Source organism: Musca autumnalis, unplaced genomic scaffold, assembly GCF_047663935.1.
Source record: "Musca autumnalis isolate F117 unplaced genomic scaffold, ASM4766393v1 scaffold_1, whole genome shotgun sequence".
In the NCBI taxonomy this organism is placed as follows: Eukaryota; Metazoa; Arthropoda; class Insecta; order Diptera; family Muscidae; genus Musca; species Musca autumnalis.
Genome location: NW_027411644.1, coordinates 110,994,417 through 111,015,897, shown reverse-complemented (window position 1 = coordinate 111,015,897; position 21,481 = coordinate 110,994,417). Strand labels below are relative to the sequence as shown.

Here is a 21,481-nt window from a genome sequence, read left to right as displayed (position 1 = left end):
TTATTATTCTAAAATAATGCAGCTTAATCTCAATTTTGTTGTTTTTAAATTTTAAAAAAACAACAACAAAGCTTTTTAATTGGGTGCAGTTAACATTGATTTAATTTCGGATAAGTACCTGTCGGAATCAAAAACAATGAGTTACATTTTGCATTGCATATGGGGTTGTGCTCGAGATCATGTTTGCAATGATATATTTTTTTCATAGGAAAGGTCTACAAAATTACGACCACCAACAAAAATGTCTGTCTTAAAGGACATACTAGATTTTCTACATACCGTAATAATCCTTCCAAACTTCCTCAGCAGGGGCTCAATTCTGTTTCTATGAAAATGTTAAATGAAAACTTTTATAAAGGAAAAACTGTCAAACGAAAAAAATTATAAAGGAAATATTTTTTATTTCAAATTTTCATAGAACAAGAATCCAGGCCCAGAACCTCAAATATTTTGAAGAATTTTTGAAATACTTCGTTTTTTGTTTGAAATCATTACTTGGACAAATATATTTTCTCAAACTTTTTGGGTTGAAAAATCTAAAATTGAATCAGAATTTTGCTTTGGATTGAAAAACAAAAAAAAAAAATAGAAATCTGCCCTCGATTTATCTATACTTACATATGTATACTTACATATATTATCTTTTAGAACGGCGTCTTCTCTTGGCAACCACCTAAATCGGCCGAAAATATATATGAAAGCTATTATTATATCTAAATCTGAAGCGATTTTTATATAATTTGACACATTATTTCTGGACCAAATTCTGTCACACATTCCAAATATCATTGAAATCGGACATATATAGTGTTTTTGGTGCATCAAATACATGAAATCGGCTGAAAATATATATGAGAGCTATATCCAAATCTGAACCAAAGCTATAGCGTTCTTCCTATGGCTAAAAAATTATCTTCAATTTTTAGCCGAATCGTATACGTAGCGAACAAAAATACATAGATTGACGGACGGAAGGACATGCATAAATCGACTTAGAAAGTGATTCTATGTGCATACGAGTACATCCTAAAATGAACTATGGGTCTGTCTCGTTTCTTTATGCATGTTACATACCCTGTAGGAAATGTCAATAGTGAATCTATACTAACTTACTACTGACATTGTCAACAGTACTACTGACAAACTGTAGACAACTTATGTAATTTCCTATAGTATGTTAGTAGTAAGTCAGTAATTGCTGAGGGACCATGTGTTGACATTGGAGGTTGTGAGTCAGTATAGACATTGGAGGTAGTGAGTCTGTTAGAGAATTCCAGTGCAGATAGCAAACATTTTTTGCCTATCCGTTCCACTGGGAAGGGCGGATTATTGACTGTGTATGTGACATTGGATTTCACGTGATGCATTATGAATACTTGACCATATTTCCTGTGCGTCACGTGAAGCTTTTCCCTCATTCTAGGTATACATGAATGACTTGTTAGCAGCGTAACGTAAAAATACTTTAATTAACATTTCCAATCGTTTCGTATTTTCCATAGGAACAATACAAAACGAAACATAACCCAAGCTGGTGGAGTTCGCTGTTTAGTTTCGTTTTGTTTACATTCGTGAGTGCGAACAAAACGATAAGCGAAAAGTACTCAACTCCACAAGAGCAGATAGAAAACTAAATAGTACTAAACACATGTGAATAAATCAAAAACGTTTGGTGGTTGATAAAATATTCACTGTGGTATGTTGATGTTAGTTTATAGGGTTGTTAAGCAATCACATGTGTGTGTGTGCCTGAGTGTGTTATTGACCATAACGCACGGCAAACGTTTGCCAAAAATTCTTTTTGTTCCGGTGGTGAATGAAACAACTCGGCAAAGCATAGCCGAAGTGCATTTGAGCAATCGTACGGTTGTCATCTTTTTACATTGAAAAGTTTGTGGTTTTGTTTTGGTTGTGAGAATGAAACGATTCAGAGAAGCTGAAAAGTTTGTGGCTTTGTGTGATTGGTACGTTTTGTTTGTTTACGTTCCTTGCTTGTTAGTGATAAGGTCATGAGTACTAAGACAATAGGTCCATTGCTGTCTTTTGTAGCTTGACTGGTGTCGACAGAGATTTTATAAAATCTAATGCTATAACTGCATGTTCTTCCTTGTTAAGTCCAATTGCATCCCAGTTTTAGCTGGCCCAACTTTTCGCTTCAGGAAAATTAAATTTAAACACCCATTGTTATCTTGATTTATTTTTCAAATATACTCTTGATTTAAACGTAACGTGCTTTGTTGGCCTAACCCACACATATTTTATACCCTACACCACTCTGTGGGAAGGGTATTATAAGTTGGTTTTGGCCAAAAAGTTCGTAACGCATCGAAATAATGGTCGTAGACCCATACATATATATACCAAAATGAATGTCTGACCTGAGCTGAGTCGATCTGCCTATGTGTGTCCGTCCGTCCGTCTGTCCATCTAAACCTTGTAATCGCGCTACAGGTCGCAATTTTAATCCGATCGTCACCAAATTTTGGGTGTTGATGAAGGTCCAGGGATCGGAATGGGCAATAAACTTATTTGGGGAAAAAGTCAACATTTTATTTCAAAGCAAATATCTCCGCTTTTATATGGGGTATATCAAAAGCAAAACCTGCTCATGAAAGTAGAAAATGTCACCTTTGCAACGATGGCATGCAACGTAGGTTGTCGTAGATTGTCAAAAACCAAGGAAGATATCGCAATAGCCGCTAATAGAACCCAACTTTTCATTTTTGCGATTTTAATAATAATGACGAATATCACAGCTTTGGTTGGTGACCTTCCAAAAACAAAACCTGACTATGAAAGTGAAAAATCCCATCTTTACAATAATGCAAAGTAGGTTGGCTTAGGTTGCCAAATAACGGAGATATCGCAATAGTCGGTAATACATCCCATTTTTTCAATTTTTTTGTTATCACGCTACAGGTCGCAATTTTGATCGGATCGTTACGAAATTTTGTGGGTTAATGGGGGTCCTACAGATGAAGAAGCCTCTTGATTTTGGTAATGGTCGGATGTTATTCAGGGGTCGGAATGTAAAAAAAAAAAACATATTTGAAGAAAAGGCCAACGTTTTATTTCAAAGCGAATATCTCTCTTCTGTAAGAGGTATATCGAATGCAAAACCTGGCTGGTAGAAAATATCACCTTTACAACGATGTGAAGTAAGTTGTCATAGGTGGTCAAACAACAGAGATATCGCAATAGTCAGTAATGCATCCCTATTTCCATTTTTTGTGCAATCACACTACAGGTCGGAATTTTGATCGGATCCTCACGAAATTTTGGGGGTTGAGAAAGTGGCCTATTGATGTTCGGCGTGCATCCCACTTTTTCCATTTTTTTTTTTTATTTGAGCTGTACTGACGATGCACTTAAATCCGTTTCAACAAAATTGACCTGTATTAATGAAGACATTCAGAACAATATTTTGAATTTAATATTTTGAATTTTACCAGTCAAAAGCTTATGCACAGGGGTAGTGGTGTAGGGTATCACATAGTCGGCTCCGACCCGACCATAGCCTTGGCTCACTTGTTAATTTAATGTATTTGATTTGACCTAAGCGGTTTAGGTCGTTTTTGCATCCAAGTTTTTCGAACTTTTCGTAGACGAAAACCCGTTTGCCGCATGTAGTAGCACCTAGGGTTTTTTAGTATATATTTTAAAACGTTCCGGTTCCAGTAACATAGTCAGTATGATTTTTTTATTTTTGAAAATGACGTTTAGGCCGTTTGGCTCTTAGTGTCGATATATTTTAAGGCAAGTTCATACGTTCAAAAAGGCCACACAATTCTGAAAAATTCCTGAATGCATAATTTGTTTCTGAGATATTTGTTTGATCTTGTTTTGACAAAGCCCAAACACTACTAGTCGTTGTCTGTATCGCCCGACTTCGGCCAAAAACTTTTTTCGTTTTTAATTATACTATATATCAAATTCCATTAAAAGGTTTTAAGATTTCTTCAATTGAAAACATTTTGAAAAATAGGACTGAAGTACTAGAGTTTAGCCGGCAAACTATCGATAGTCGGACTATCGTTTTGGTTGCTCTCGTAAAACAAAGGTTACGTCGGCCACTATGTATTTTGTTTGGATTATCTGTGGGGAATTATTTAAAAACTATTTACTTTATTCGGCATATTCGCGAATAGAGTTACATAGGGATTGTATTAAAACGTGGATCGGTTTTGGCCACTTTCTGCATTGAGGTCCTCCAATAAAAAAGGATTTCCAAAATCCATACTGATGCCGATATTTTTAAAAATTGGCAATTCAATTTTTAAATATTGGCAATTCTCTGCAGGAATTAGAACCCAAATGCCAAATAAGAGCTAATGTGGTTGACAAATTCTGGGTGTTTAGTTCGCACTATAGGGACTGGGGGGAACAAGTGTAGCAAGACTCCCCAATGGAGCCAGTACGCCAAGTGCGTACGAGTGGCCGTCAGTAACAATGAAAATAGAATAAGAAATAAAACACAATAGTTTTAATAAAAGGTTTGGCTCGATTGCCGTGTGTTTATTATTGGTAAACAATATTACCTTTCGAATAATTATGTACAACGATATGTACCAAGAGCTTACGATAAAGCGCGGGTGTTGCTTGCGATTCAAGCTGATCGATCTTCTTTGTTTTTTGTCGTTTATTTATGTTTATGTTTTGTTGACATCTGCATGGATGCTTCAAGAGGGCGGTTGTCAAGTGCATATTCGTTGAAGTCTCTCATACTATTACAGGGGTGTAATACATGGGCATGAGGAGATTTCAACGAATACACCTATGCAATTCATAGGGCCAATTCAAATTATATGATCAATTCTAACTTAAACATTTGCCGCCTCCCTTGAAACATCCAAATGTTTTAACAGATTCGATATACAAAGAATGAACCATAGGTCGCTGGTTCACATCCGGCTCGAAGGACCACAAATGTTTAGTCCGCACTATAGGGACTGGGGGGAACAAGTGTTATCGAGGCTCCCCAATGGAGCCAGTACGCCCAATGCGTACGACTGGCCGTCGGTAACAATGAAAATAGAATAAGAAATAAAACACAATAGTTTTAATAAAAGGTTTGGCTCGATTGCCGTGTGTTTATTATTGGTAAACAATATTACCTTTCGAATAATTATGTACAACGATATGTACCAAGAGCTTACGATAAAGCGCGGGTGTTGCTTGCGATTCAAGCTGATCGATCTTCTTTGTTTTTTGTCGTTTATTTATGTTTATGTTTTGTTGACATCTGCATGGATGCTTCAAGAGGGCGGTTGTCAAGTGCATATTCGTTGAAGTCTCTCATACTATTACAGGGGTGTAATACATGGGCATGAGGAGATTTCAACGAATACACCTATGCAATTCATAGGGCCAATTCAAATTATATGATCAATTCTAACTTAAACATTTGCCGCCTCCCTTGAAACATCCAAATGTTTTAACAGATTCGATATACAAAGAATGAACAGTGCAATGGTAAATTAGATGTATGTAATTAAGTATTAGTACAGTGCAGGCGTGAGCATTAACCTTTTACATTTTGTCTTTCAAACATTTTTGATTTTTTTTTTTTTTTTTAGCATATAATTTTTTCAAAAACATTCTTACGTGCTAAACGATGGGCCATGAGGGACCCCGGGCCATTAGGGACCCCGCGGTAATTATGGCCATTAGGGACCATGTGATAGTCTTACAAACTAAACGATTGGGCCATTAGGGACCCCGGGCCATTAGGGACCCCGCGGTAAATATGGTCATAAGGGACCATTCATGCGACTGGGCCATTAGGGACCCAGCTGTTGTGCAGATCACTATAGACCTGGCTAACGAAAGGGCCATTAGGGACCCTGCGAACGATAGTGCAACGTGAGCTAACGTTCGCCTTGTTTGGTTGGGCCGCTTTACAACGATTTTCCGTACCATTTACGAAAACGACAATTTATGTGACAGGGCCAGTAATGATCCACCCAAACGATGTATTTTGAGCGAGCAGCGAACCAGACGAAAGTCGAAGAGAATGATTTTTAATTATTTTCGGGTACAAGTCTGCTCCTATCAAAATATCTACTGAGCGCGATTCGCCGAATTGAGGATCTGCCAAAACTATATTCGACAAATCCGACTTAAGGTCCGAAGTGACCGAAAAGGTTGGAAGATTTCCCGATATGGAACCTACTACCAACGCCGAAGTCTCAAAAGTAGACGACCTGTCACTACGACTACAAAGTTTCAATGAGCAGCTTTTACGACATGTAGCTGCGACAGTACTATTAACTCCAATGATTGTCGATTTCGTGGATTGAACCTGGAGTTTCAGATCCTTCTGAAGTCTTTCCGAAATGAGAGACGACTCAGAAGCGGGATCGATCAGCGCCCTAGCAGGAAAAGAAGCTCCCTGATGAACGATATTCACCAGCGCTGTTCCCAATAGAACTTTTCTTTCCTGCGTAACGTGGAATGATTTTCGAACTAAATTATCGACCGATGTCGACGGAGCGCTAGATGTAGACGAACTTGTGCTACAATTTAAGGTTCTAGGCCGAAAGGTGGAAGCTGTAGCTGACAACTTCGAACTTCTGGGAGTCACAATTTGACTCGGACTGCTCACCATAGAGCGATCTCTGTGCAATAGAGTGTTATGCCTCTGATTGCACTTGCGACAAGAACGACTTTTACAATTTTTGACCTCGTGTCCCTTCTGAAGGCAATTCACACACAAACGATGCCTTTTGACCAATTTATATCTTTCCAACGGCGTAGAATTTACGAACCGCTGGCAAACATTTAATTTGTGTTGTTGCTCTGCACAAAGAACGCAACAAGTCTTGGGCGACGATGGAATAGGTGTCGAGAATAGTTTGGGACTGGGAGAAGAGTGAGGAGAAGAAGTACAAGATTTAGAAGACACTTTACAATTCGATAGATAGCACGTGCCAACATTTCTCATCTCGTGCAAACACAGAAGAGTACGAATTCTCTCTGTCAAGAATGCATCTAATTCTTTCCAAGTTGAAAGACGAGACTTATTTTTCACACTCTGCTCCCACAAAGCATGAGTGATCTGAGGCAATTTTTGCAAACAAATGAAAACCACAATCGGATCCCAACTATCCGTAGGTATTTCATAAATTGCCATGGCCGAAAGACAACTATTTATTCCACGCTGTATTGATTTTAGTCCCGAACTGGTTTCCTGATCCAAAACAGGAAGTGAAAACAACGATTTCAATTGATTGTGGACAAGCAACCGTGGATTATCAAATGTGGAATTCAATGCATTCCACGCAAGGTCGAAACTCCTATGAGTCAGAGGAAACTTCAAGACGATTTCTCGAGCCTCACCACTAGTTCTACTCACCAGATGACACAAACGCTCAATATCTGTCAACTGGGAGTTATTTATATAAACCGCACTGAACAAATCTCTGAAAGTGGGCCAATTTAAAATGTTTCCATCGAAAACCTCAATATCACATGGAGGTAACGCAAGATTGTGCATGTTATCAAATTCTGGGAGATCATCAACGAAGTTTGTGCCTATTCTAGGATTCCCAATACCAAATATTGTGGAACTAGTCGCTTGCGTGCCCACATCACGAGAGAGATGGGACGACAAACTCACGTTTTTAACATTCACATCACAGGACTGTTTTTCCACAGAAATGTCGCCTGGATGTTTTGTTAAGAAGTCTTCCGAACTGCCCAATGTATTCGGGGATATTTTAGATGAACTACTAAATTTGGACAACAAACTATTTATTATTGAAGAACAACTTACGTATTTCTTATGCGACTCCTCATATATGGAATTAAGATTTTCAGGATTTTCTACTGAAGAGAGGCATTTACTAAAAGTTTCCTGAAAGCTTTTCCACAATTTCTCAATTTCCTCACTCCTAACTTCGAGAGCATAAATGTCAAGTTCGTCTTCCTTCATAGCACCGAAATGTGCAGTGAATCTCACTATAGAGTTGGAAGCTCTGAGGATCTTTTCTTTAGGGGTGAAAGCCATATTAACGAAAAACAAAGAGAGATCAAACCAACAATATGGTAACCACAGGATAAAACAAAGCTAGCAAATTTGTAGCCACAAAGAATAATGCCAATAAACTAATTTACTTTCCACAAAAGGAAGAATTCTCAAACTACCAATTGTAGCGTGCTGATTTAAAATCGGAAATCTGAAACAATATTCAAAATCCCAAAAATTCACTATATTTTGCAAACGAAAAGCAAACAAAAACCATGTCGGCAACCTATTTGCTGAGAATTTGCAATGAGAAATTTAAAACAATATTTAAATTCCAAAATGTAGGTAAAATTTGTAAACTACCATTTAATTTACAAAATTATTACCTAAAACGGCACTAGGCGGTATTATTTTAGAATAAATCGACCATAAATGTCTAATGTCAACCAAAAGTTCACCAATAACTACCAATTGTAGTGTATATTTGTCCAAAAAATGCAACAGAAAATTCGAATAATATCAAAATTCCAGAAAAAAAATGCAAAATTCACAAAAGTATGAGTAATATACGCTCTACACAAGAAAAAGTCCAGTTATAGGATGTATCCAATATCAAATATTTACAAATAACCACCGAATGTAGTGTATTTGTGTCCAAAAAAAATGCAACAATTTCAAAATATGTTGAAATTCCAATAAAATACACAAAATTCTGTTTAAACTCCAATTGACCGACTGTAGGGTGCATGCAATATTAAATTTGTGCAAGTAGCTACCGAATGTAGCGTATTTGTGCCCAAAAATTCCACGAAAATTTCAAACTATATTGAAATTCCAAAATATATACAAATCGTAATAAATATTTTTAAATAACGCCCTACACAAGAAAACGTCCAATCGACCGATTGTAGGGTGCACGCAATTCCAAAATGTCCACAAATATTATTAAAAAGTTCCCTGACACCGATTTATTATATTTACTATAAAATATAATAATATGTGTCACAGTACTAATTTACTGTCCGGGTACTGTGTAATAATACACCGGCGGGAGACTGTGCAATAAAAACGGACACGACAGAAAGAGGAATGTCCAAAAATGCAATATTTATGCGTACATGCGTGTGTGTATATATTTGCATGCAAGCCACTTACTGACCGACTAGACGGTACGACAGAGCGACGATGCTGGAGTATGTAGCTATACAAGCGTGTGTGTATCAAACAGAAGGGACCACGAATAGGCCGTGCAGTGTAAATATGTAATTGATGTATTGATTAGGGATACGTAATCGACGTCAAAAATCGACTATTCGATCTTTCGATTTTTACCTTCAACGGAACAGTCGACTTTTTGATCATTCGATTTTCACCTTCAACAAAAACGTCGATTTTTCGATCTTTCGATTATGATCAAAGTCGACTAAAATCGATTTTTGATCGATTTTATACCTTTTTTGATACATATGGCTGTCAACAGAGGGTGTTCTTACAATATTTGTCATATAAAATATGTTGGGTAAGAAAATCGAAAGTCGACCATGAACGGTCGACTTTTCGATTTCTCTATAACCAAAGGTCGACTTCGATTTTTAGACTTTTCAAACCAAAAAGTCGACTAATCGATTAATCGAAAGTCGACTTGCCTATCCCTAGTATTGATGAATATACGTTTGTATATTTACACTGCTAATGCTAGCGAAAACAAATCAATGCAAAATAGAAATATTTTTGGGAATATTTTCAACACTTTTTGCAACAACAATATAAAGTAGGTAAAGGACAATTTAGAAGAAATTGAACGAAAAATAATACGAAATATTTATTATTTTTGTTTTAATTTTTCTATTCCCGTATGTATGCACGTCTGTCCACGATTTGGACTTTGACCGATCGACAAAAAAGGAATCGATGACGTTGTAAGACGGCCAAACAAACAAACGAACACTTGTTTTTATTTTTTGCTCACAATGCACTATACGTACCTTGTAAGGAAGGTGTGATGATGGACTGTATATTTATTTAGCTTTCCCAAAGATGAAGCGATGATCCAATCTGGCTCGAATTGACCAAATGTTTAGTCCGCACTATAGGGACTGGGGGGAACAAGTGTTATCGAGGCTCCCCAATGGAGCCAGTACGCCCAATGCGTACGACTGGCCGTCGGTAACAATGAAAATAGAATAAGAAATAAAACACAATAGTTTTAATAAAAGGTTTGGCTCGATTGCCGTGTGTTTATTATTGGTAAACAATATTACCTTTCGAATAATTATGTACAACGATATGTACCAAGAGCTTACGATAAAGCGCGGGTGTTGCTTGCGATTCAAGCTGATCGATCTTCTTTGTTTTTTGTCGTTTATTTATGTTTATGTTTTGTTGACATCTGCATGGATGCTTCAAGAGGGCGGTTGTCAAGTGCATATTCGTTGAAGTCTCTCATACTATTACAGGGGTGTAATACATGGGCATGAGGAGATTTCAACGAATACACCTATGCAATTCATAGGGCCAATTCAAATTATATGATCAATTCTAACTTAAACACTGGGATATACCAAAACTTAAACTTGTGTGAGTAATTTTCATTTGAAAGATTTTTTAGCTAAGTCTTCCTCAACATAATAATAATATAATTGTTCCACAACATCCCATTGGGACAAGGGAAACTTCTCTAATATCAATGAGTGCACCCCGATTCATATTAGCTCAATGATATGGGACCTACAGTTTATCGCCGAGTCCGAACGGCGTGTCTAAGACACCACTTTTGTAGAGAAGTTTTATTTACATGGCTGAAATACTCAGGAAATGTCGCCAACATTACTGAGGGGTATTTTGCCACCGTTGAAAAGTGTTTTGATGTTGCCTCGCCGGGGAATCGAACCCACGACCTTATGTGTGCAAGGCGGGTGTGCATTCCATTGCACCACGGTGGCACCCAAGTCTTCCTCAACTCTGTTGAAAATTTGTATGGGGAATATACTGCACATGACCCGATTTTATTCATTTTCAGGTCTAAATATCCAAGTACTAAAATATTATATTCTGCTCCAAATTTCAAAGTTGTATCTTAAATATTGTGAACACTCTATTGAATTCATATACTTTGTGTCAATATTTCATATAAAATCAACAAACAAAAACCATTAAAATATATTTAGGAAACGCTGCACAATATTTTAAAATTTCATGATTTTTGGTCAAGGTGGGCACTCGAAATGAAATCCTGGTTATTGGTATAGAAGTATAGACTTTATCGTTAGCCTATGACTGAGGGTACGAACATCACGTGAACGTATGTAAAATTATTCTATGTACATATGTATATGTATAATGTTTAAGTCGCATGACAATGTCATTTTCAGAAATATTATATTTTGCAATTTCACGCTTTAAAGACATTTAATATTATCATTAAACAGCATATGACGTTTATATTTTAAAGTTATGCCCTTCTACCGGTGCCGTGAATATTGATTAATGTTTATTAATGAGAATGCGAAAATCAAAATCCGCGGATCCCACAAAGGTCGTTTAGATAATTTCATGTTTGAAAAAAAAAAACGATTTCTTTTTATTCTGGTTGACAAGAATTAGTCTTGCGGACATACGGTTGGTTTATTTACGTTAGATAGTTTATTTATATCCAAGTTTACTGTAAACCACAAAATGATCATCAAATGTGTTAGAGCCAATCGATTGTTTTGACATAGAAACCAAACGAAAATTGATTTTTTAAGTTATTAAATACTGGCGATGGTGTCTTTTGCTGTTTGTTGTTAATGAAACTAGATTTTTGCAATGTGCCTGTCTATGATGGCTTTGAAAGATGCCGTGAAAAAGAAGTTCACTTTTATTGTAGAATTTGTGTAGATAAACAACTTTGAATATTAATATATTCATGGAGACTTACAGCCTGTTTATGTATTTCAAAACGAAAATGTGTGCGCAAGAAACACACCCAAACTTTTGTTTTGGAAATATTATTTCCTTTGCTTTTGCTTCAAAACAAAAAACAAATTTGACAAACATACTCAGATTTGGTAGTGTTTCTTACGCATTTATTTTCTTATCGACATACATAAACAGGCCCTTAATGTTATGATGTAATGTTATAAAAAAAAAATAATTTCTTTTAATATTATTCTCTTTTCCCATTATGACGCAATACATTTGAATTTGTCAAAATGTATACCAATTATTTCTACCATTTCACTTCCACCACACATTTTCCTAGCTTCCTTTTACCGCAATGGAGTTCAACATTCAGCAAACCTATATGAGTGTTGTGGATTGTATATATTTTTATTGCTGAAGATTTCATGCTTCCAAATCGTGTCCAATTGTTGTAAGCTATAAATGTTGTTATGTGCAACAAAAAGTTTTCAAAATGCAACACTAGCACAATGACTCAGTAACATAGAGCTCTGGTGCAAGGTGCAGTTTTACAAAACGCCGCATTCATTCGTCCCACCATGATTTGCAATGTGTTTTGTAATCGATTACATGTCAAATTTCCAGAAATTGCTGTTTTAATGACTGTGAAATTTTTATTTGTTAGTTTTCCTGTAGTCGGTATATTTTGGAAGAAAATATTTGTTAGTATTTATATGACGAGGTATAAAGGAGAAGTTCAAGTATAGATGTTGAGCATTGTGGTGTGATGTTTATTTGAATTTTAATGATTTTTTGGATACATACCAATAAATTTAATCCTGAAGTTACAATTGCAAGTAATTTACATCCAGTTGAGTACGTGTATTATATTCGAAAATTCCGAAACAAAAACTAAAGACATAATGTTGTAAAGATTAAACTGTATGCATTTTTTTATATTAATTTTAATATTAAGCCATAGAAGAAAGATCATGCCAAATTATAGGGATATGCAATGTGTTTTCAAAAATATTCAAAAACAGCGGTTAAAATCGAAGTCAAAACATATGGGAAGTTATAAGTTCGGCCGGACTGAACTTTTTATACCCTCCGCAATGAAATACATATTAGTTAATTTTCCTTCTTGTTCGCAATTTTAAGTGGATATATTTTCTGACCACGGAAACCCAAATGGGTCAAATAAGGTCAGAAAATGTATCAAAAAATTCTTTAATCGGGCGCCACCTTTATATAGGGCACATATCAAATTGTAGACCAATTTTGTGGTGGAGAAATTTTGTGACCACTGGGAACCACAAATATCATATTACAGATAGTTTGGTCAGCACATGTAGCTAAATTCCTAACAATTGAAAATTTTTGGTGGAGAAGTTTTGTGACCACGTTGAACGTCAAATGTCAATAACTCTTAGTTCGGTCAAAAAGTAGTTATGGGGGCTATACCAGAACATGGACCTATATTGACAAATTTCTCAAATGGCAAATTACGCCAAGTTTGGTTAAAAATTGTAGCTAAAATCCTCAAAACACCGAAAATCGGGAGGTACCGTTATACCAAAACATGGACCTATGTTGACAATTTTTGGTGAATAAGGTCTGTGATAAATTCTGTGGCCCAAAAAACCACGGAAGCCGTGGCTGTGTTAACAATTTTTGGCGGAAAAGTTTTGTGACCACTCGGAACCTCAAATGTCAAATAACAGGTAGCTCGGTGAACAAATGTAGCTAAAATCCTCAAAACACTGAAAATCGAGAGGTACCGTTATAATGGAGCTATACCAAAACCTAGACCCATGTTGAAAAGTTTTGGTAGAGTAGTTTTGTGACAACAGGGAGCCTCAAGCGTCTTATTGCTTGTGACGCTTGAGGCTCCCTGTTGTCAAAAAGGTAACTAAAATCCTCAAAATTGGGAGGTACTGTTATATGGAGACTATACCAAAATATGGACCTATGTTGACAATTTTTGGGGGAGATGTTTTGCGACCTCTAGGTACCTTAAAAGTCAAATTACAGGTAGTTCGTTCAAAAAATTTTGCAGATACTTCTGCTAAAAAAGTAAGCTAAAATCCTCAAAATACCGAAAATCGGGAGGTGCCGCTATATAGGGGCTATTCCAAAACTTGGACCTATGTTGATAAATTTTGGTAAAGATGTTTTGTGGCCTCTGGGAACCTTAAAGGTCAAATTACAGGTAGTTCGATAAAAAAATTGCTCAATCCATCAAAATACCGAAAATAGAGAGGTACCGTTATTAGAGGCTATACCAAAACATGGACCTATGTTAAAATTTTTTGGTGGAGATGTTTTATGAGTTTTGGGAACGTCAGCTAAAATCCCTAAAATACCGTAAATCGGGAGGTACCGTTATATAGAGGCTATACCAAAACGTGGACCTATGTTGAAATTTTTTGGAAGAGTAGTTTTGTGAAAACTAGGAACCTCAACCGTCAAACTACAGGTAGTTCGGTCAAAAAATGTAGCTAAAATCCTCAAAATACCGAAAATCGGGAGGTACCGTTATATCATCATCAAACGCTCATATAAGCTAACGATAGCTGCAACGTCTTCCAATCACAGATTCTAGCTATTAGGAAAGCAGAAGAATGGTTTAGAGGTCTTGAACCCAGTCTTATGGGATCCGTGATTATATACTTCGATAGTCAGGCAGCCCAGTAGTGCGACTTTTTAACCAATTTTTTGAGTTACCGACAAAAATCGGTAACATTAAAAAATTAAAAACTGTTGCAAAATTATGAACTGTTGCTATCGGTAGAACTTTGCGACTCCTTTTTATTGGTCGCTAACTTACCGAATAATATCGTTAATTACCGAAATTATAAGTATTTTAATTTAACCGATTTTTGTCTGTAGAGAATCGCACTACTGGAGGGTGTCAAGGCATAAACCATAAAGTTTGCATAATGCATCCAATATCAATTAACTTTTCTGGATTTAAGGATATTGTCACACATGTAATGGGAAATTATTAGCTGATGAACTAGATCGGGTTGACTTAGGTCAATCAATATATTCTAATCTCGAGGACAAAAAACTACCGATTTCGGTATTTTGAAGGTCGTGTCCTCAATATCCATCCGAAATGTCTGAAATTTGGTGTTCAGTCTTCATATTTTTCTCGTCAATAAATTTGCATTCCTATGTACTTGGTTTTGAGCATTTTTGGCCACGGTCGTGGCACTGTGCGACATCATAACGAAATCGGAACAAAATTCGGATGCTACGTCCGATGTCGGATCCGAAATCGTAACAATTTCTTAAAAAAAGTTTTATGAAGTGGTTGGCATAATTTTGGAACAAAATCGGATCGATTTGAGTCCGATTTGGCAAAGAAGTCGAAATAAAATCCTTTGGAAATTCGGAAGTGAAATCTATTTTCGGCATTCGCTCCGGAATTGCAACGAAATCGCTACAAACACTTTCATTGATTGGCACACCATCGATCCAAAATAATACAGCAATATCAAATTCAACAAACGACAACCATTAAATTTTCTCACCATCATCATCTTTACAAATCTATCCAGGATAAAAATCTCCTTGTGGAGTGGTTGTGCATCCATAAATCTAACATTTACTTTCAAACTATATTTTAAGCAGATTGGTTAAACATGTTTGCGATATTTGATTGGTAGAGAGAAGTTATTAGAATTATGGGAAGTTACGTTGGTTATGTTTTATATTTAAGTGTATAACCTAAACATTAAATTACATACATATGTATATGCATGCATGTTGGAAAATACCACGTGATTATAAGTACCACAAGAAGAGGATATTTGGATTAATTATTCTTTAAATAATAATTTTAATCTTCCAAATTCAAGTTTCTTTATACAACCAATAATATTTTTACAATAAAACTTGAAACATGACTCAACATGTAATAACATACATATGTACATAAATAAAGTTATAATTATTTGGCCATAACCTACCTGAAGACAAAACGAAAATCAACTTTTGTAACTTGACTTGTTTTAGCACATGGTTGTTAAAAAATACCGAATTGCTAAAATCTACAAATTTTATGAGTTTAAAGACCTATGAAGGTTTTTGTTGTTATTGTTACTTTTGAGAATAATTCTGAACGTTGTTCGTTATGAACATATGTATGTATGTTTACGAACCGGCAAAAACTAAAATATACTCAAAGGTTAGACTATGTAATGTATGATAATCTTGTTGATCAATATATTTGACATAATGTGAAGCTTACTTATGTACATATCGTCGGTGTCATGCTTAAGTGTTCCATACGCCATTTGCCCGTTTTGAGATAATCGCATTTTAATTTTTTGCGTAATAACTGCGTGGATCTGAATAAAGAAAATATTTATATTTTTGACTTGAAATATTAATAATAGTATATAGAACATATTTGCAAAAATATAGGGGAATATGTATTGGAATACAAAAGTTATACAGATTTAAAAAAAAAGAATTTTTGTCGATTTGTTCCATATCCACACTTATGACACAAATGTGAAATATTGTAAAGCACATGGAACAAAGTGACAAAAAAAATTCCATCTTTGTCTCAACAAATTAAATACTTCTAAAGCGAAAATTCAAGTTCTGATTTTTGAAATGTGTTTTTAAACTTATAAATTTTTGAAATATTAATTTCATAACTGAAAAAAGTTTAAGCTTTCGCGTCGATGCATGGATATCTCGGAAACTAGAGCAGATAGGAGAAAGCCGACTAGAAATTCAGAAAGAGCATACCGGAAAACCCTAGAAACCACCTGTATCTCAAAAAGTCAAAAATGGCGTATGGAACACTTAAGCATGACACCGACGATATGTAAGCGAAGCATTTAGAAGGAAAAAAATAACACTGTACGACACGAAAAAATTAACCAAACTTCATCTTTTAGACCAAAAACGTAAAGTTCAAATTACTTTTATAATTATTGGTCTGGTTTTGGTTTGTACATATTAAACAGTTCAAAATTCAAAGAAACAATCAACTGCAAAAATGAACCTGGACAGTTATTCCTATGATGATTAGTAAAACTCCGGGCGTGTCAGGGAGAATCTTCATTACCTAGAGAAAGAGGTGCAAGAGTGAGCCTCTAGTTCAACAACCCTTTCAGATGGATAAATTGACACTTAAAACAAATAAAAAAGTATTAGTCGGCTTTGCCTACAGCCCGTGTGAATTGAAACACCTGTTCCCCAAAAAAGTATGTATTTAGTGGGTCTTTAGAATTTTGGGCTTATGAACTTGCCGACAAATGGATTAGGATAAAATTTCAAAAGTTTTGCGGGGGAGGTACCTAAAGGAATGGACCGACATATACCCCCAGCAAAATGTTCGATGCCAAAGATGCCATTCAATCATGGGTGAAAGTGATCTGGCATGTCATCTTTTTAGCATCTTCATCGATGAATTTTATATAAGCGTGGACCCCAAAAGATGCTATTCATTTTTGGATCCAATGCATGTCATTTTCACCAATGCTTTGGCATGTCATTTCCACCAATGCTTTGGCATGTCATTTTCACCAACCCTTTCCAATGACATTATCATTACGACAAGAGTTTTAACAACGTTGGTTGTGATTTCGAGTCTCCAACAACATCAAGTCTATTGTAAATAATATACATATTTAGAAAAATGTGTATAAATAAAAACACAAAATTCATCTGTATTGGATCGATGGAATGGGTTCAAATACGGATGAAAAGATCGGATCTTTCACAACTTTCTTTGCATGGGTTCAAATGTTGATGAAAAGATTGGATCTTTACGACTTCCTTGGCATTGGTTCAAATGCTAATGAAAATATCGGATCTTTCACGACTTCGTTTGATCCAATGCAAAAGATTCCATGAAATCACGTCATCGCATGGAACCCCTTCCTTAAAATTTTGCTGGGCCATTTTGGAAGTGTATCTTATTATCATTCCTCTCGATAGGTCCATTATATCAGGAAGCATGGAATTGCCCACGAAAAACATCATATCGCTGTATGGGGGGCTGCTAGAAGTACCTTCGGTAAAAATTTCCAAAGGATTTTCGGACAGACCCTTAACCGCACTTAAACAAAAATGTTGATAATTTATGTGGGTGGTACCCTAAGGAATGGACCTAAGGGCCCACTTTTGAACATAAACTAAGTTTGGCCAAAATTTTTCGAGTCCAAAGTTTGGATAAAATCGGTTGCTCTGTTTATGAGATATTGCCCTTACCATTTTAGCGAATATTTTCAAACTTTTGTATAGGAGGTACCTAAGGAGTGGACCCATAAGCACCATCTTTGAATTTCATATAACATTCGAAGAAATATTACGATATGCAAAGTGTTGACCAACGCAGTATTCAGTTCGGGAGTTGTTGTGAGCACCAGCCACTACACATGCTGGCCGTAGGGGTTTTTTACAGTTTTCGGAACATTTTCTGAAGAAGTATGTACTTGCCACTGAAAAAACTTTTACCATCGTACAACCTGTTGCAAGAAAAATCAAAACTATTCGAGAGGAGGTCCTAACCTGCACTTTTCCTAAATTTTATGTGGAAGGTATCCGAAGGAGTTGACATATATACTCCATATTCTAACCTGATCTATGTCTCGTAGAAAAATTACGATGTCCAAGTATGGCCCAAATCGGCTACTGCCTTCGAGAGTTACTTTAGCGAAAAGTTTAGAACTTTTATGGGGTAGGTACATAAAGGAGTGGACCGATAAGGCCTAAATAAGGCTAAATATAACGATAGCCAAATTTTGGATCGAATCGGTTTATCCGTTCGAGAGTTAACGCACAATACATGGTGCCATAGCGGGTTTTTTACAGCTTTCAGGCCATTTTCTCAGAAAGTACGGACATGCCCCCGAAAAAATTTGCACCTTGGGGGCAGCGAATACAAGTTGTTATAACAAAAGTCAAAAGGATTTTGGTCTGACATTGCTAAATTGACTTCAAATTGTCTGAAACGGATTTCGTCCAAACATACCTGGGGTCTGAAACCATTATTTCGATGAGGCACATTTTGCCCGTATGAAAGTGTATATATACACTCGTTAGCATAAATGCTGAGGGTATGGATGGAACAGATGAAAAAGGCCTTTTCCAACTGTGATTCAAGGGCCGATGCGACTTCATGTTTATGTGTTTCTCTTGTTGAGATAGGAGGCGGAACAACATATTCCTTGGTTGTTTGGCATAAGGCCATCTGACATCAAGTTACTGTTGACTTAGAGTGCAGTTATAATTGCGTGTATTACCATGACAACAGCTCTATCTTGATTTGCAAGACAGATGTTCTCAAATTAACTTTATTATCATCAGACGCTCTTTAGAATTAATAATATTATTTAAAACTTATCTTTGCTTGACATTTACTTGCAGGTACCTTCAGTGGAACCCTTCCACATGAATGAATTGTCACTGCAGTTGACCGATGGACCACAAGGTTATAAAATCAACCTTAAAGATATGGAAGTCTTTGGTGCCAGTAACTTCGATGTGAAATCAATGAAATTGAGTGAAAATGGTGAACCCTTCACAGCTCAGATTGTAATGCCAAAGCTGAAAATCGAATCAAAATATAAAAGTTCGGGAGTTTTGTTGATTATTCCCGCTTCGGGTGGTGGTGATTTCCATGCTGTGTTTGGTAAGTGTGAAATCGATTACTGATTGAATTTTAAAAAGACATAATTTCTTACATACATAATAATCTATTACAGAGGGTTGTGTTGCCAATCTCACCGGTAAAGTTTCAACACCAGTACGCAAAGGCATGACTTTCATGCATTTGGATGCGTTTAGCATGACACTTGATGTAGAAAAGGCCACTATGTCAATTTCCAATGCTTTCAACAATAATCGTATTTTACGTGAGTATAGAACATTTCAATTTTTTTTACTTTGTTTTAAAAATATGTTTATTATTTTTTCAGTTGAAGCCACCAATTTGTTCTTGCGTGAAAATGCCCGCATAGTCTTGGAAGCTATGCAACCTCAGCTGCATAAAAAACTAGCCATGGAATTTGGCAAATTGGCCAATCAGTTCCTAAAACATGTGCCCCGCGACTGGTTCTATATCTAAAAAAATAGTATTATAAGTAATTTGTTATAAAAAAACGTTTCATTTGTATATAAAAAACAACCCGAATTCGAAATTCTCACAGTACCAGTTATAGTTTTAAGTATGTAGGTATATTATATCGATCACCTTTTTATATTTTAAATTGTAATAAGTGTTGCTGAGTTCATAAATTCAGTGTTGCAATGTATCGAGTACTCTATTTCCAAAACCTGGATCCTTCTTATCTCATGGTTGTACTATTTTCTATATTCTTATTAACAAGTAGAATAATAGTTATCCGGCCAAATGCATTCCATTAATGGATTTATGAACTCAGCCTGTATATATTATAATTGTAGGGTTTGTAAGTTTATGATATGTATGTACGAGTATGTAAAAATGATAATATTCAATTGTATTTAAACATGAAATATTTAAATTCAATAAAATTCCCAAATAAACATTAAAAAGAATATTTAAAAATTGTGATTTGTGGGATAGAAAAATAGAACAAGTAAAGAAGTTATAAAGCATCAGTGAAACTCTTCTTTTCCAAAAAAAAAAACTTATGTATTTAGGGGGTTTTTGAGAATTTTGGGCGAATGGATTTGCGAAAAAAAAACATGGACTTAGTTTAAAGCTCAAAAGTTTTGCAGTGAGGTACCTAAAGGTATGGACCGACATAGTCCATTTTAGAAGTGGGTCTTATTTTGTGAGTCATTCCTCTCGATAGATATCGCGCCTACCAGTCATTTTACTTGGTCACCATATAATTTAGAGCTTTTGGACCATTATATATTATATCAGTAAACATGGACTAGGTTCCCACGGAAAATATAATATCGCTATCGATAAAAATGTCCAAAGGACCCTCGAAGAGACCCTTAACCGCACTTTAACAAAAATGTTGAGCATTTGTATGGATGGTACCCCTAGGAGTGAACCGATAGTTTCCACTTTTGAACATAAACTAATTTGGGACAAAATATTTCGAAATCCAAAGTTTGGACCAAATCTGTTGCTCTGTTTATGATATATCGCACGTATCATTTTAGAGAATATTTTCGAACTTTTGTGGTGGAGGTACCGGAAGAAGTGGACCTATATCAGTAAACATGGACTAGGTTCCCACGAAAAACATAATATCGCTATCGATAAAGATTTCCAAAGGACCCACAAAGAGACCCTTAACCGCACTTTAACATACATGTTGAACATTTGTGTGGGTGGTACCCCAAGGAGTGAACCGATAGGGCCCACTTTCGAACATAAACTAAGTTTGGACAAAATATTTCGAAATCCAAAGTTTGGACCAAATCTGTTGCTCTGTTTATGATATATCGCGCGTACCATATTAGCGAATATTTTCGAACTTTTATGGGGGAGGTACCAGAAGAAGTGGACCTATAAGCACCACCTTCGAATTTCATCTAATATTAAAAGAAATATTACGATATCTAAAGTGTGGACCGACGCAGTATTCGGATCGAGAGTTGTTGGGCGTTTTTTACAGCTCAAAAAACTTGTACCATCGTAATAGGGGCTTCGATCGCAACCTG

At 35.9% G+C, this 21,481-nt stretch overlaps 1 protein-coding gene across 1 annotated transcript in view; it reads left to right on the top strand.

The window, feature by feature from the left end:
* Jhbp1 (Juvenile hormone binding protein 1) overlaps positions 1 to 20,392 on the top strand; it is a 33,674-nt gene extending 13,282 nt beyond the window's left edge. Inside the window, exons 3-5 of the mRNA XM_073988436.1 lie at positions 19,244 to 19,508; positions 19,582 to 19,731; positions 19,795 to 20,392. Of these exons, the coding sequence (XP_073844537.1) occupies positions 19,244 to 19,508; positions 19,582 to 19,731; positions 19,795 to 19,943 (564 nt within the window). The 3' untranslated portion in view covers positions 19,944 to 20,392. The remainder of the gene's footprint in view (positions 1 to 19,243; positions 19,509 to 19,581; positions 19,732 to 19,794) is intronic.
* Positions 20,393 to 21,481: the final 1,089 nt, after the last annotated feature.